This window comes from Maylandia zebra, linkage group LG16, assembly GCF_041146795.1.
Source record: "Maylandia zebra isolate NMK-2024a linkage group LG16, Mzebra_GT3a, whole genome shotgun sequence".
Lineage (NCBI taxonomy): Eukaryota > Metazoa > Chordata > Actinopteri > Cichliformes > Cichlidae > Maylandia > Maylandia zebra.
In genome coordinates, this window is record NC_135182.1 from 12,693,508 (window position 1) to 12,706,126 (window position 12,619).

The 12,619-nt window shown below is 41.5% G+C and overlaps 1 protein-coding gene across 2 annotated transcripts; it reads right to left on the reverse strand.

The window, feature by feature from the left end:
* Window positions 1-117: 117 nt before the first annotated feature.
* Window positions 118-11,560, reverse strand: LOC101466947 (solute carrier family 22 member 4). 2 transcript variants are annotated; one of them, XM_024805316.2, is made up of 12 exons: window positions 11,387-11,560; window positions 9,125-9,367; window positions 7,059-7,274; window positions 5,083-5,186; window positions 4,346-4,500; window positions 3,907-4,078; window positions 3,044-3,170; window positions 2,785-2,951; window positions 2,324-2,538; window positions 1,885-2,067; window positions 1,031-1,166; window positions 118-670 (listed from the first exon to the last, which is right to left on the reverse strand). In XM_024805316.2, the coding sequence occupies exons 2-12, from the start codon at window positions 9,332-9,334 to the stop codon at window positions 562-564; spliced, it is 1,794 nt and encodes a 597-aa protein (XP_024661084.2). In that variant the 5' UTR covers window positions 9,335-9,367; window positions 11,387-11,560; the 3' UTR covers window positions 118-561. The 2 variants fall into 2 exon arrangements, with proteins under 2 accessions (XP_024661084.2, XP_076731136.1); XM_076875021.1 differs by lacking the exon at window positions 7,059-7,274.
* Between the last annotated feature and the right edge of the window lie 1,059 nt (window positions 11,561-12,619).

Below are 12,619 nucleotides of genomic sequence, written 5' to 3' on the forward strand. Positions count from 1 at the left end.
TCACATTTTTTCTTATCAGGATTATTAGGATTTTATTATTAATATTACTGTTCTTATCATCATCTCTATTATTATTGTTATTTCTATTATGTAACCAACAACAATCCAAAGCATCAGTAACCAATCAAAGTCTTTTTATTTCATCAAAATGATATAAAAAGACTCGGCAGTTTGTAAGTTTTAAACACAAATTTTAAATCGTATAATCCAAGCATGGCAACTGCTCACACGACTTAAATTCAAGTTGATTTAAAAATTTTAATTTTTTTCTTTTTTTTGTTTCACTTCCATATTCCTGCTCAGGATGAATAAGTGTTTTTGTGGTAATTTCCGCTGCGGCCTCACAACAAGAAGGTTCCTGGTCTTCCTGGTCTCATGACTGGGGCCTTTCTACATGATGAGGTAGACACTGTATAGTTTATTGGGGGGGGGGGGAATATATTAAAAAAAAGTTTAGAGAATAAAAAGAACATACACATGGTTAAAAATGTGGCTAACAATTACTAACACAAGACTAGAAAAGCAAATTCAAATCATTTGTTCATTTCTGCATCTCAAGCTCTAGAAGGCAGTTGAGCATTTGATCTCAGACAGAGAAGTCTCGCTGACAGCTGGAGCCTCAGCTGAATTCCCATCATCCTTTTGGCGACAGAGCCCTTTAAATTTGAACCTGGAAGCCAAATGAGGAGAGCTGCATCAGTTAGGCAATATTAAACAATAGATATTTCATATATATTTGCATTATTTGTTTTGTTTTTTCATTTCAGTTTTTTTCACATTGTACCCATCTTTATTTTTGATATTTCAAAATGAACTGTATATTTCTTATTCTGGTCTCATGACACAGACCTACCCACATAACACTTTAAGACCGCAGTGCAGTAAACAATCAAACCAGATTTCCCTATTTATATATTTTTTATTACAATCCATTCATAGGATATCTATTATATAGAGTGCAGACATGAACGCACCTGAATATACACTCTGCAAAAGCAGCATTACTAGCATAATCAATAGACAAGCTTACTTCTTAATGACTTGCATCTGATCGATGGTATCAGGAAGCGTTTTTCCAAATGACTCCGGAAGGAAAAGGGAGACAAAGACACCGATGACTGACAGGAGACCCACAGTCAACCACGGCAGGAACTCGTAGAACACAGCTGCAGACAAAACCAGAGCCCATTATTCAGATTATTTCTCTGCTACAGACTTCTGTCATCACTGAGCTGCAGGTCAGTTTGTTAGATTTAGAGTTGAGAAGCTGAGCATTAAGGATGCTTTTGTCATTAAAGTGAACTAAAACTTCATCTCTACACAATGACACCTGTCTCATAAAAAAGGCACAAAGGTTCTGTGTACACTACAAAGTGCTCTATTGCAGAATAATTATCCTAGTATGATGTTTACACAAAAGTAGGGATGCTTTGAAAACATGTAAATGAAAAACAGACGGCTATTAAGATCATTAGAAGCTTACAGGGCACTGAATAGAGCACAAAGACATCGTAACAAAAACATATTGAAACAGAATTAGTTGTTCAGTTTTCCATCTGCTGTTTTTTGATGCGCTGCACAACTTTCTCAATCATTTCTCGCTCTTGCCTCAAAACGAAGTTTAGCGAAGTTTTTAAAATTTACTTAATTTCAACATTTACTGTCTTGGATTATTTGATTAAAGAGATTTTTTTTCATCATAGCCCACTCCATAGCTTCTTTTCTCAGACCCAAGACCAGTAGAAAGTGTTGGAGAGTAAGCTTAGGACATTTTTAATACGAGTATTGTCAGTTGTAACAGTTGTCCCAAATTTAACGTTTTTCTTCTTCTTTTTTTTCTTTTGTTGGGGGGAAATGGGGTGATTGTGATGCCAAATATCTCACCCAGCTGCAATATGTATGGGGTGATAGAGGACCCCACTCTGGAGAATAAGGCAGCAGACGACAACATCGTATTCCTGATGACTGTGGGAGACAGCTCTCCAGTGAGCAGGTGCAGGATTCCTTCAGAAGCCAGGACTCCAAATTTACCTATCAGCACCAGGGTGAGGGTGATGTTGTGATACTCTGAAGGGAGGAGAAGGACTTTAAGCTTACAAGGAGTGAAACAAGTTATTTTCAAACATTTGGTGAGCAGGTTTACCTTCCCTCAAATAATCTTGTTTTGTCTATTTTGTCTATAAATCTCATTTAGGGCAGCACCTCTAACATAGAGGCTGTGTGTGTGAGGCCTTGTTGAAAAGGCTTATTGTGTTGATATTTTTCAACACAATGACAGTTATATTCACAAAGAGAGCAAGAAAAGGACAGTGGTCTCACTTACTGTGCAAAGTGATCTGGATGACGAAGAGTGCCAGCGCCCCCAGCAGGGAGAAGACAATAAAGGACACGCGGCGAGGAAAATATTTTGCGCTAAACCAGCTGACCAAGTGTGCCGGGATATCCATTAGTGATAGCAAGGCGTAGTTCAGAAAGGGGTTGCCATAGAGAGTAGTCATATTGAATGACAATCCAAAGTAGCTCACATTCAAAGAAAACCTGCAAACAACAACAGAACAAAAAATAAATAAATAAAATGAATCCTGTTAGGATCGCTCAGTCAATTATATCAATAGGCAGTTGTAAAACATGTCAGAGTCACTGATGCCCAAAACCAGCATTCTGAGTTTTCTTTATATTTCTATTCTCTAGTTTTAGTTTCACGTGTACTTCTGTGTGTGGTTTTAGTCTGGTTTATATTCAGTTCGTTGAGTTCATAGATTCATGGGGAAGGCTTTAACTCACCAGAGAAACCACACTACGAGTGTGATACTTCGAGTGGTTGTGTTCCTCAGCAGACCCAGGTAACCAGAAACCTCAGGTTGCTGAGGTTGCTGAGGTTGTTCAGGTTGCTGAGGTTGTTCAGGCTGTTGAGGTTGTTCGGGTTGCTGCGACTGTTCAGACTGTTGAGACTGATCAATGTGCCACATAGAAAATTCATTACATTAGCCAATGTAGTTTAGTGTGGTACACGTTGGACAAGGATAAGGTCAGAGGCTCTTACTTTTGCTGAGCGAAAGAGGTCAGATGGAAATTCCACTCCGTTCTCCAGAGCAGCAAACCTTAGCAGGAGTTCTGCTTCTTTAAAACAGCCTTTGGACACTAGCCAGCGAGAAGATTCTGGAACCAGCCTGGTGGACAGACAGACACAAATGTGTAGTTCATTAGTCAAGTCAGCACAGGTGGAAACTGAAGAAAAATACAAGAGCCTCCTGCTCCATCTATCTGTGTTTGAGAGAGTATTATTTATTCATCAAGCAGATGCTGGAAAAGTTAGAAATTATCTGGATGCGATGAGTTAGAAATTATCTGGATGCCACGAACGTCTTCTTTTGGCTGTCCCTGTACGGGTGGCCACAGTGGATCATCTGAGTGCCATAATGATAACTGTAAAAATCTGTGAAAAATGTACTTTGCCAGAAGCCAAAGATTTTTTATTTAACACTTTATGCTTGACTGTGACTGAATGAATGAGATTGCAGATACAACCTTGGAACTTTGATCATCAAATCAAAACAGGTTTAAACAGAAATGAGCCTTTAACAACGTTCAGTTGGGAGGAGATCTATGGGGAGAACGGGAACTGGAATAAAAAATTATAAATCCCTTTCTTTTGTCTCAAGATCCCCCAAATGGAAGGAAAAGGGCATCTGAGGAAGTGGAACAAAGTGATGGATGGATGGATGCATGGATGGAAGACTGGATGGATGGATGGAGGCGCACATTTAGTTTACATTAGCTTAACACATTCCACAGTTCAACAAATTCCTCAACAACCTTTTATATACTGAACAAAAAAAATCTGCTGAAAAAATCAGCAAATACTCAAGAAACAAAAATCCTAGTAGTGTACTGAGGTCAATTTACCACCAAAGGGGGAAACAGGCCAGACCAGGCAAAGCCATTAACACTGATAGATATCTCCAGTTCCTGACTATGTAGGCAGTGCCAGGGAATGCCACCATACCAGCTGAATAGAAAAAGCTCAAAGCAAGGCTGCTGAAGAGAACTCTTGGAACATCAACTAGGAGCTCAGAACCTGTGACGAAAAGGCAAAGTTTAAAGGAAATCAGGAAGTTGTACTTAATGTTATATTACAACTAATGTCCAATAAAATATTTTGTTTTCTGTTATCTGTTTACTGCACATGTGTAAATCAGAAAAGTCAGTCAAAGGTTGTGACTAGTTGACAATACAAGACAAGTGGTTTCCTTTTTGTTTCATTTTAGGTGTTGGCCGAAGGCTTATTACATTAAAAACAGCAGCAGTTGAGCAGACTATCCTAGAAATAAAGAAACACACTTACCAAGTACAAGAAGAACTATGCAAATGCTGACCTGACCCATGCCCACCATGAAGAAAAGCACATTGAAGACGGCCCAGGACTGAGCAAAACTCAAAGCGATGTTGAAGACACTTAGTATGAAAATGGAACTGAACAGAACAGGTTTCCTGCCAAACCTACAGTAAAAATACAGCAAGACAGCAATCAGCCACAACATGGGCACATACAGTTTTCTATTTAGATGTTAATGCTTAAAAAATAGGCCCATTAGCCTCAACAGCCTCAAAATAGGCCCATTAGCCTCAACAGGGCTTTAGCAGCTAGCATGACAGCTACCCTGAGGTACCCCTGAGCAAGGTACTGTCCCTACACACTGCTCCCCGGGCGCCTGCTTAGTGGCTGCCCACTGCTTCACTGAGTGAATGGGTCAAATGCAGAGAAAAAACAAGTAATTTCCCCATGGGGATCAATAAAGTATACATTATTATTATTATTATTATTATTATTATTATTATTATTATTATTAACCAAGAGCAAAGGAGTCATGTGCTCAGTGCACCTACATTAGGATTTATCAACAACAAAATGGAGTTCATTTAGCTCAAACTTAAAGGTAACCCAGATTTGGGAAGATAGATCCTTTATTTTATTTAGTCCTGGATGAGTTAGCTCACAGCTAACTAGCAGACATATTTTAGTGAAAAACATTGCAGGTTTGCTAACTTTAGAGACTGCTTGAGCTGAAACTGTGAATTTACCGGTCAGAGATCTGTCCAGAGAGGAAACAGCCACAAAGTGATCCCAGGAAGTAGATGAGAGAGGACATTGGCTGTTTCCACTTGTTGTCGCACACCAGGTTAAACTAGAAGACAGGGTACACATAAGGGTGATCTAAAGCAGGCATAAGAACATAGAAGGAAATACTTGGGCACTAATCTCTGTCTTCCAGCAGTCCCTGTGCAGACTGTTTGCTTCATTAGCCTCCATGTTGCTTTGTTTTGATGGGTGTGTAACATGAGTTTGTCTCTGTCCATATTTTACTCCTCAGGCTGTTTGACTTCTTATTCCTGTCACTGTTTGCATGACCACAAGTGGCATAAGGCTAAGGTAAACTTTAGAGGACATCCTTAAGCAATAGCTTCTCATAAATTACTGTGTGATGGAGGGATTCAATGTTGCCTTTACTGACACATCATCTGTAATGAGGTATATATATATATATTATACACACACACACACGCACACACACACACACACACACACACACACACACACACACACACACACACACATATATATATATATATATATATATATATATATATATATATATACATATATATATATCCATAGGTCCCTCATCCTATTAGTTACAAGTACCTGGGGATCCCGCAGGCAAATGGGAACCATGAAGAGGCCGCTAGAAAGGCTGCAACCACCAAGTACCTGCAGAGGGTCAGGCAAGTCCTGAGGAGTCAGCTGAATGGTAAGAACAAGATCCGGGCCATCAACACGTACGCCCTGCCCGTGATCAGGTACCCTGCTGGGGTAATAGGCTGGCCAAAGGAGGAGATAGAAGCCACTGACATAAAGACAAGAAAGCTCCTTACCATGCATGGAGGGTTTCACCCCAAGTCCAGCACCCTGAGGCTGTACGCTAAGCGGAAGGAAGGGGGCCGGGGACTGGTGAGTGTCAGCACCACAGTCCAGGATGAGACAAGGAACATCCAAGAATACATTGGGAAGATGGCCCCAACTGACCGAGTGCTCAGTGAATACCTCAGGCAGCAGAAACCCAAGAAAGAGGAGGGAGACGAGGAACCATCATGGAAGGACAGGCCCCTGCACGGTATGTACCACCGGCAGATAGAGGAGGTGGCTGATATCCAGAAATCCTACCAGTGGCTGGACAAAGCTGGACTGAAAGACAGCACAGAGGCACTAATCATGGCAGCACAAGAACAAGCTCTGAGTACAAGATCCATAGAGGCTGGGGTCTATCACACCAGGCAAGACCCCAGGTGCAGGCTGTGTAAAGATGCCCCAGAGACAATCCAGCACATAACAGCAGGGTGCAAGATGCTAGCAGGCAAGGCATACATGGAACGCCATAACCAAGTGGCCGGCATAGTGTACAGGAACATCTGTGCCGAGTATAACCTGGAAGTCCCGAGGTCAAAATGGGAGATGCCCCCAAGGGTGGTGGAGAATGACCGAGCTAAGATCCTGTGGGACTTCCAGATACAGACGGACAAAATGGTGGTGGCTAACCAACCGGACATAGTGGTGGTAGACAAACAGAAGCAGACGGCCGTAGTGATCGATGTAGCAGTTCCGAATGACAGCAACATCAGGAAGAAGGAAAACGAGAAGCTGGAGAAATACCAAGGGCTCAGAGAAGAGCTCGAGAGGATGTGGAGGGTGAAGGTAACGGTGGTCCCCGTGGTAATCGGAGCACTAGGTGCGGTGACTCCCAAGCTAGGCGAGTGGCTCCAGCAGATCCCGGGAATAACATCGGAGATCTCTGTCCAGAAGAGCGCAGTCCTGGGAACAGCTAAGATACTGTGCAGGACCCTCAAGCTCCCAGGCCTCTGGTAGAGGACCCGAGCTTGAAGGATAAACCGCCCGCAGGGGCGTGCTGGGTGTTTTTTTTGTATAAGTAATTGAACCAGGAAGTCCTTTGTGATCCAGGGAGACTTGGATCTGAACAATATCATCAAGACAGTAACAGTACCTCAGTGACTACAGTCAATTTGTAGTGCTCTGTGCTGTAGATCCATCCATCTTTGCACTCCTCCTGCTTCAGGTTGGACAGCATGACCCCTGCACTTGCTCCGAATTCAGAATCGTTGTGGATCTGGGCAAGGTTGGGTTTTATTCCGAGTGCAGACAAGTTCTGCATCATGTGCATCTCATAGCGGCTACAACTGCTTCTCTCCAGATTTTGACCCTGTACAGCAGCAGAGATATTATAAGAGACAGACAAGACAGTGAAAGAGTCCTGAATTGAAATTTATACGAGAATTCTATAACGTCGAAGTCAACAGTAGACTTCAACTGCCAGAGGAAAAAAGCCTTTAAAATCTTATTTGTGAGCTGTATAATCAGTAAGCTTTTACCAGATGTGGGTCAATATTCTGTACAGACCATTTCCATGACAGCTGATTTAACATCCGCTTTTTAAATCTACAAAGAGCAGTAAAACTCATAGAAGCACACTTCAGGTAACCGCAGCTTGTCCACAAAGAAAATCGACTGGAGTTGGCGATACAAATTATTATGTGACTTATTCCTATGTGAATCGTCCCCCAAATCCAACCCACGGCCCACTGTACACTCTACTGCACCCGCCACACTGGAACTTCACAAGACGTTAATGACAAATAACTGTCGTGATGACGTGAATCTGCGGCGCAAGAATGCTTTAGGGGAAAGTGACTTGCTGCAGATTTAGGTAAACTAAGCGTTTCAGTGTAAGGTTCTCTCACACTGGCTTTACAAAAATATAATTTAACTACAGCTGCAAACACCCTAGGAACAGCCGAGTCGTTAAACCCTTGATTATACTCTGCGGCGCACACGCACACCTAGAGTCACCAAGGTCAAGCACGTCTGCATGGATCCTTACACCAACTTGCATCACTCAAACCCTGTCAGGGTCCTGGGACTGGGCGACCCAGGACCCCTGGGCAGTCATGGACCTGTGTTATTGTTGTGTATTTTGGTGTTGCTTCCCCTTCTCTGTGCTTGTGTATATGTGTGTGTGGGTGGCTGAGCACTTGTTTATAGGCGGCGTCAGGCCTGGAGGGTGTGGCCCTGCAAGGGGACTGGCCACACCCGAAGCCACACACCTGCTGCTGATCAGGCCTCGTCGGGGTAGCTACTTAAGAGAGTCTTGGAGCTCCCACCGACGCGGGATCATTGCATGAGACTCCACGTTAGTCTTCTGTTCAGTTTAGTCTGTGAGTGTATGCCTACGGGAATTATGTGTCTTGACGGCTGCCTCTGTCATTTTCCCCTCAGGAGGAGCGTGGAACATCGGAGGGCAGCAGGCACGGGATGTGTGTGGACACACGAGAGTGGAGAACACGGAGCACAGACTTGTTGGGAAGACACGACACGGGAGTCACGGGAGAGCACGGGGATTTACTGTTATTGTTTCCATCACTGTAAATAAACGCACTGTTTATACACAGAGTACCGCGCCTGGGTCCTCCTTTTCCCCACATCCCCGTGACAAACCCAATTGTATCCTAGCAGACTCACAGGAGTAGAAAGTCTAATGAAGGTTTAAACATAACCATCACCACTGAGAATATTTAGCAAAGACAGTTAAAAGACATTAAGAGGAAAATATATATTTTTTATATTAATGACAAGACACTGTAGCTGACAGTGTTTGGAACCACCTCCTCATGGAAAATCAAGCTTAGTCCTTCATTATGTTTGCCAGCTAGCTGCTGAGTGGATCTTTCAAATGTTTGGTCCTGCACTGGATGTGTTTTTCTTTTCGAGGTGTTTTACTTGAAGCAGGCGTCTGCTGGAACAGAGAGGCAAGCTTTTATTAAATCTACTGCTAAAGTGATCAAAATGTATCACTGCTTTCTCATGTGTGTAATAGAAAGGCAGAAGAAATGATAGAAACTTAAGGTTGAGGAGTTAGTTAACAAAATAATGTTAAATTACCGAAAAATAAAATAAAATAATACTTGCTGAATCTGAGTTTTCTTAGCCGCTGTCCTTCACTCAAACAATCATTCAAAATCATTTAGCTTGATCAGGCCTGCCACTGGTTCTCACCTGTATTGGGATACTAGCCTGGATCCAGTCCTGACTCAGGTTGCTGTGTGCTGGGATGTAGCACTGGTGTGGGGGAATGGCCAGCAGAAAGATGACAGACAGGATGTTGTACCCAGCAGGAAAGCTGAGGGTACAGAGGAAGAAGATGACCTTCACCTGGTACCAGCCCCAGATCCCCAGGAACGCAATGGATCCCTCGTAGTCCCTCATTTTGGTATTCTATTGTATTCTTCTTCTTTTCAGCTGTCACTCAAAAAAATGACAAAGTCAGCTCTCTCTTCAAACAGCAAAATCGTATCAAAAAGTAGAATACGGGTCGCGCCAGTCGCAGCTTCTCTCTCAACAAGTGCTCCGCAGCTTCAGATCTTTTATCCCAGACAAGACAGAAAGACTCCACCTCTCATCCTACTAATTCTAAAACCCTCGGTGCATATTAACTCCTCCATAATATTAACTCCATACCATAATGTGCTTTCTCACATGGCAAGGCGTTTCACCACATGTGTGAATGAGAGGGGAAAGGGGCAGGACACAAAAGGACAAACTACTCACTGCCCCTGAGCTCCAGGACATTTATATTCAGAAAAAAAGGAAAGGTACTACGTTAAAGTGTCAAGTTTTGAGTGGGTTGCTTTTAAGATTAAGACAGCCACATGGGTAACACAGCCTTGTCACATAGTACACAAATGGAAGACAGACAAAAGGAATTTGGACAGTGTTTCATTCGTGGTTAGTTTATGCACAAAATGTGTTCACAGTGGGGAGTTGTGGAGTTCACCGAGAGTCACCATATGGACTGATACTGTATATGAAGTAAAGAAATGTCTAAAGATCTCAAGATCCAGTCTATATGTCAGTCTTCTGTAAAACAATATGTTGCTACTCTTCACAAGAGTTTGTGACCAGCAAAGGTTGTGAGAAGAATCGCTCCAGCTTGCTCAAATCTTGATTCAAACGTCCACTACAAGACAAAAAAAAAAATGAACTAAAGGGCAAAAGTACCCAAAAGAAACCAGTGGGGGATGTTTTGTTACCTCGGGACATTGGATGCCTTGTAGTCATAATGGTAATAATTTTACTGGAAGGTGTAAGGACATCACCTGAAGGTTAGAAGTCCGTGGGTGATTCAACAAGACAAATGAATCAAAGCACACAACTTAATCAACAATTGGTAAATGAAAAAAAGGGCATTTTTATAGAGTCTCAAACTTGAAAAACATCTCCTGATATTCCTTCCATCAGAGTCTGAAAAAGTAATGCCCCACAGCCCACGATTACAATCACTTATCACTTTCACTGCAGTAAAAGCAAGAACTATAGCACCAGAAAACTCTTGTTGGTTAAATTTCATCCAAAACAAACAAATTCAGTTTCTCTTCACTCCTTATTCCATCCACCCCACCTGAAGTGAGAACTGCTGCCATGAATTAAATGAGATGCTGCGGCTGACCTAATAAGAGCTGACTGGACAGACTGTTTTTCAGTTATTTGGAAGGAAAACTCGATAAACACTTTTTAAAATACCTTCCTGAATAGTCTTCCAGCTTTAGGTGAAGAGCTAAAGCACTGGGTCTTTTCCAGTGTCAGAAGATTAATAAAGTAATAGAATAAGAATAAAAGTAAATCTCTTTAATAGTTATTATTACTATATGGGTTATTTTAAGAGGCCATTTCAGCTCTTTTTCTGATTTTCTTTGTTCATTCGGCTCAGATTCAAAGCTTTTCTCTTTCTTTAACTGCCTTTGCCCTTCTGTAGTGGCACCAAGAACACAAACCAACAGCACGATCTACACCTTGACACTGGTGTTTGGAAGTCGTCTGCAGATTTTGAATTACTAGGAGAGGGAGGAGGACGAGAGTGAGCGATTTGTCATCAGAGGTTATACAATATTAGACAAAGAAGTTAGCCAAGTTGTTCAACGTGTGTTGAATATAACACTGGATTACTGGAAGAATGATTCTGTTCACTATGAACATTTCATTAAACAGCTTCGCTCATAACGTGGCTCCCAAGCAAAGCTTTAAAGGCTGCCCTCATCGGTCTTTCAATGAATATTTTTAAGATTATACAAAATTTGAGCTCATACGATAATCTGTGAAAGAAAGAATAAGAGTCTTACAATCCTATCTTCCACAACGTAAACTACTGATTTTACGCTATAATCAACTGTCACAGTCAAAATTACTAGAATCTCATCCAATCTATGTCACATATGGCTGAATGATATCATGAATCCATTATAATATACAGTTCGTACTAACCTGATTATATAGAGCGCAGAATAACTGCGCTCGATTTCTGTCACATCCAAATCTGTTAGTTGAGAATTTTTAAAACTGTTTTAATATATTTGATCTGTTATAATAGCCAGTTATCTTCTTCTTCTTCTTATGTTCCCGCTACAGCATGTGAACGGGTAGATATTGTTGCTTGAAGCGTCCATGCATGCACGGTTATTTAGTGTGGCTACACGGATGTTAAACAATTACTGTTGGAATTTGGGATGTTTGCCTTCGGGTGAAAATTAAAAAGAAAACACTCAGCCCTTCAAAGGAAAAATACTGAGGCAAGGACTATGAAGCTTAGACCAGCGGTCCCCAACCTTTTTTGCGCCATGGACTGGTTAATGGTCGACAATATTTTCACAGACCTGCGTTTAATGTGTCGTGGATAAATACAACAAAATAAAACCAGTACCGGTACACAAAAAAAGGAATTATTAATAACACATGGGAAAAAACTATATTGCAGATCTCTTATAGTTTCTGATATGCTTTAACCCACTGTGAAACCAAAAACAAGGGATATTTAAGACTGAATTACCCTTTTTTCCACATGCAGACCTCAAAACATTTGGGTCTGGCAGGCAGTCAGACCAATTTCACAGTGATTTAAAGTATTAAAACTGCTATAAATGACTTGTTACTTTCTTTTTGTAGTTAGTCTCAAGTTTAAAAAAATCTTTATAAAGAGACCTGACAAGAGTGGAGCACAAATTGCAACAAATATAAGAGATCTATAAAGATATTTCCAGTGGCCCAAGATGACTGACAGATTATAATGCAGCAAACAGAGTAATAATGCAGAGGCTATATGTCACGGTTCTGGGTCCGTTGGACCCAGTATTTTGAGTTTATTATGTTTTGGTGTAATTTTGCATCAGGGATTGTTTTATTGTTCTCTTGTTGTGTAAATGATGATGATGATTATGATGTTTATTATTAGAGTTTCATGTTTCTGTTTGTGTTTAGGATTTGTTCTTCGGTTGGGTCTGCTTAGTATATGTCTAGTTCCATGTGACATTTTCTGTCTGTCTCTCAAATGTCAAGTCTGTGTCTTAGTGTGATGGTTTCTTGTTCCTGTTTTATTGTGAAGGTCTGCGTCTCATGTGAGTGTTCAGTTTTACCTCTCGTCTCGTTAATGACTCCCAGCTGTGTCTCCCACCTGTGTGTAATCTCCCTGTGATTCTCTGAGTGTATTTAAGGCGTGCCTTC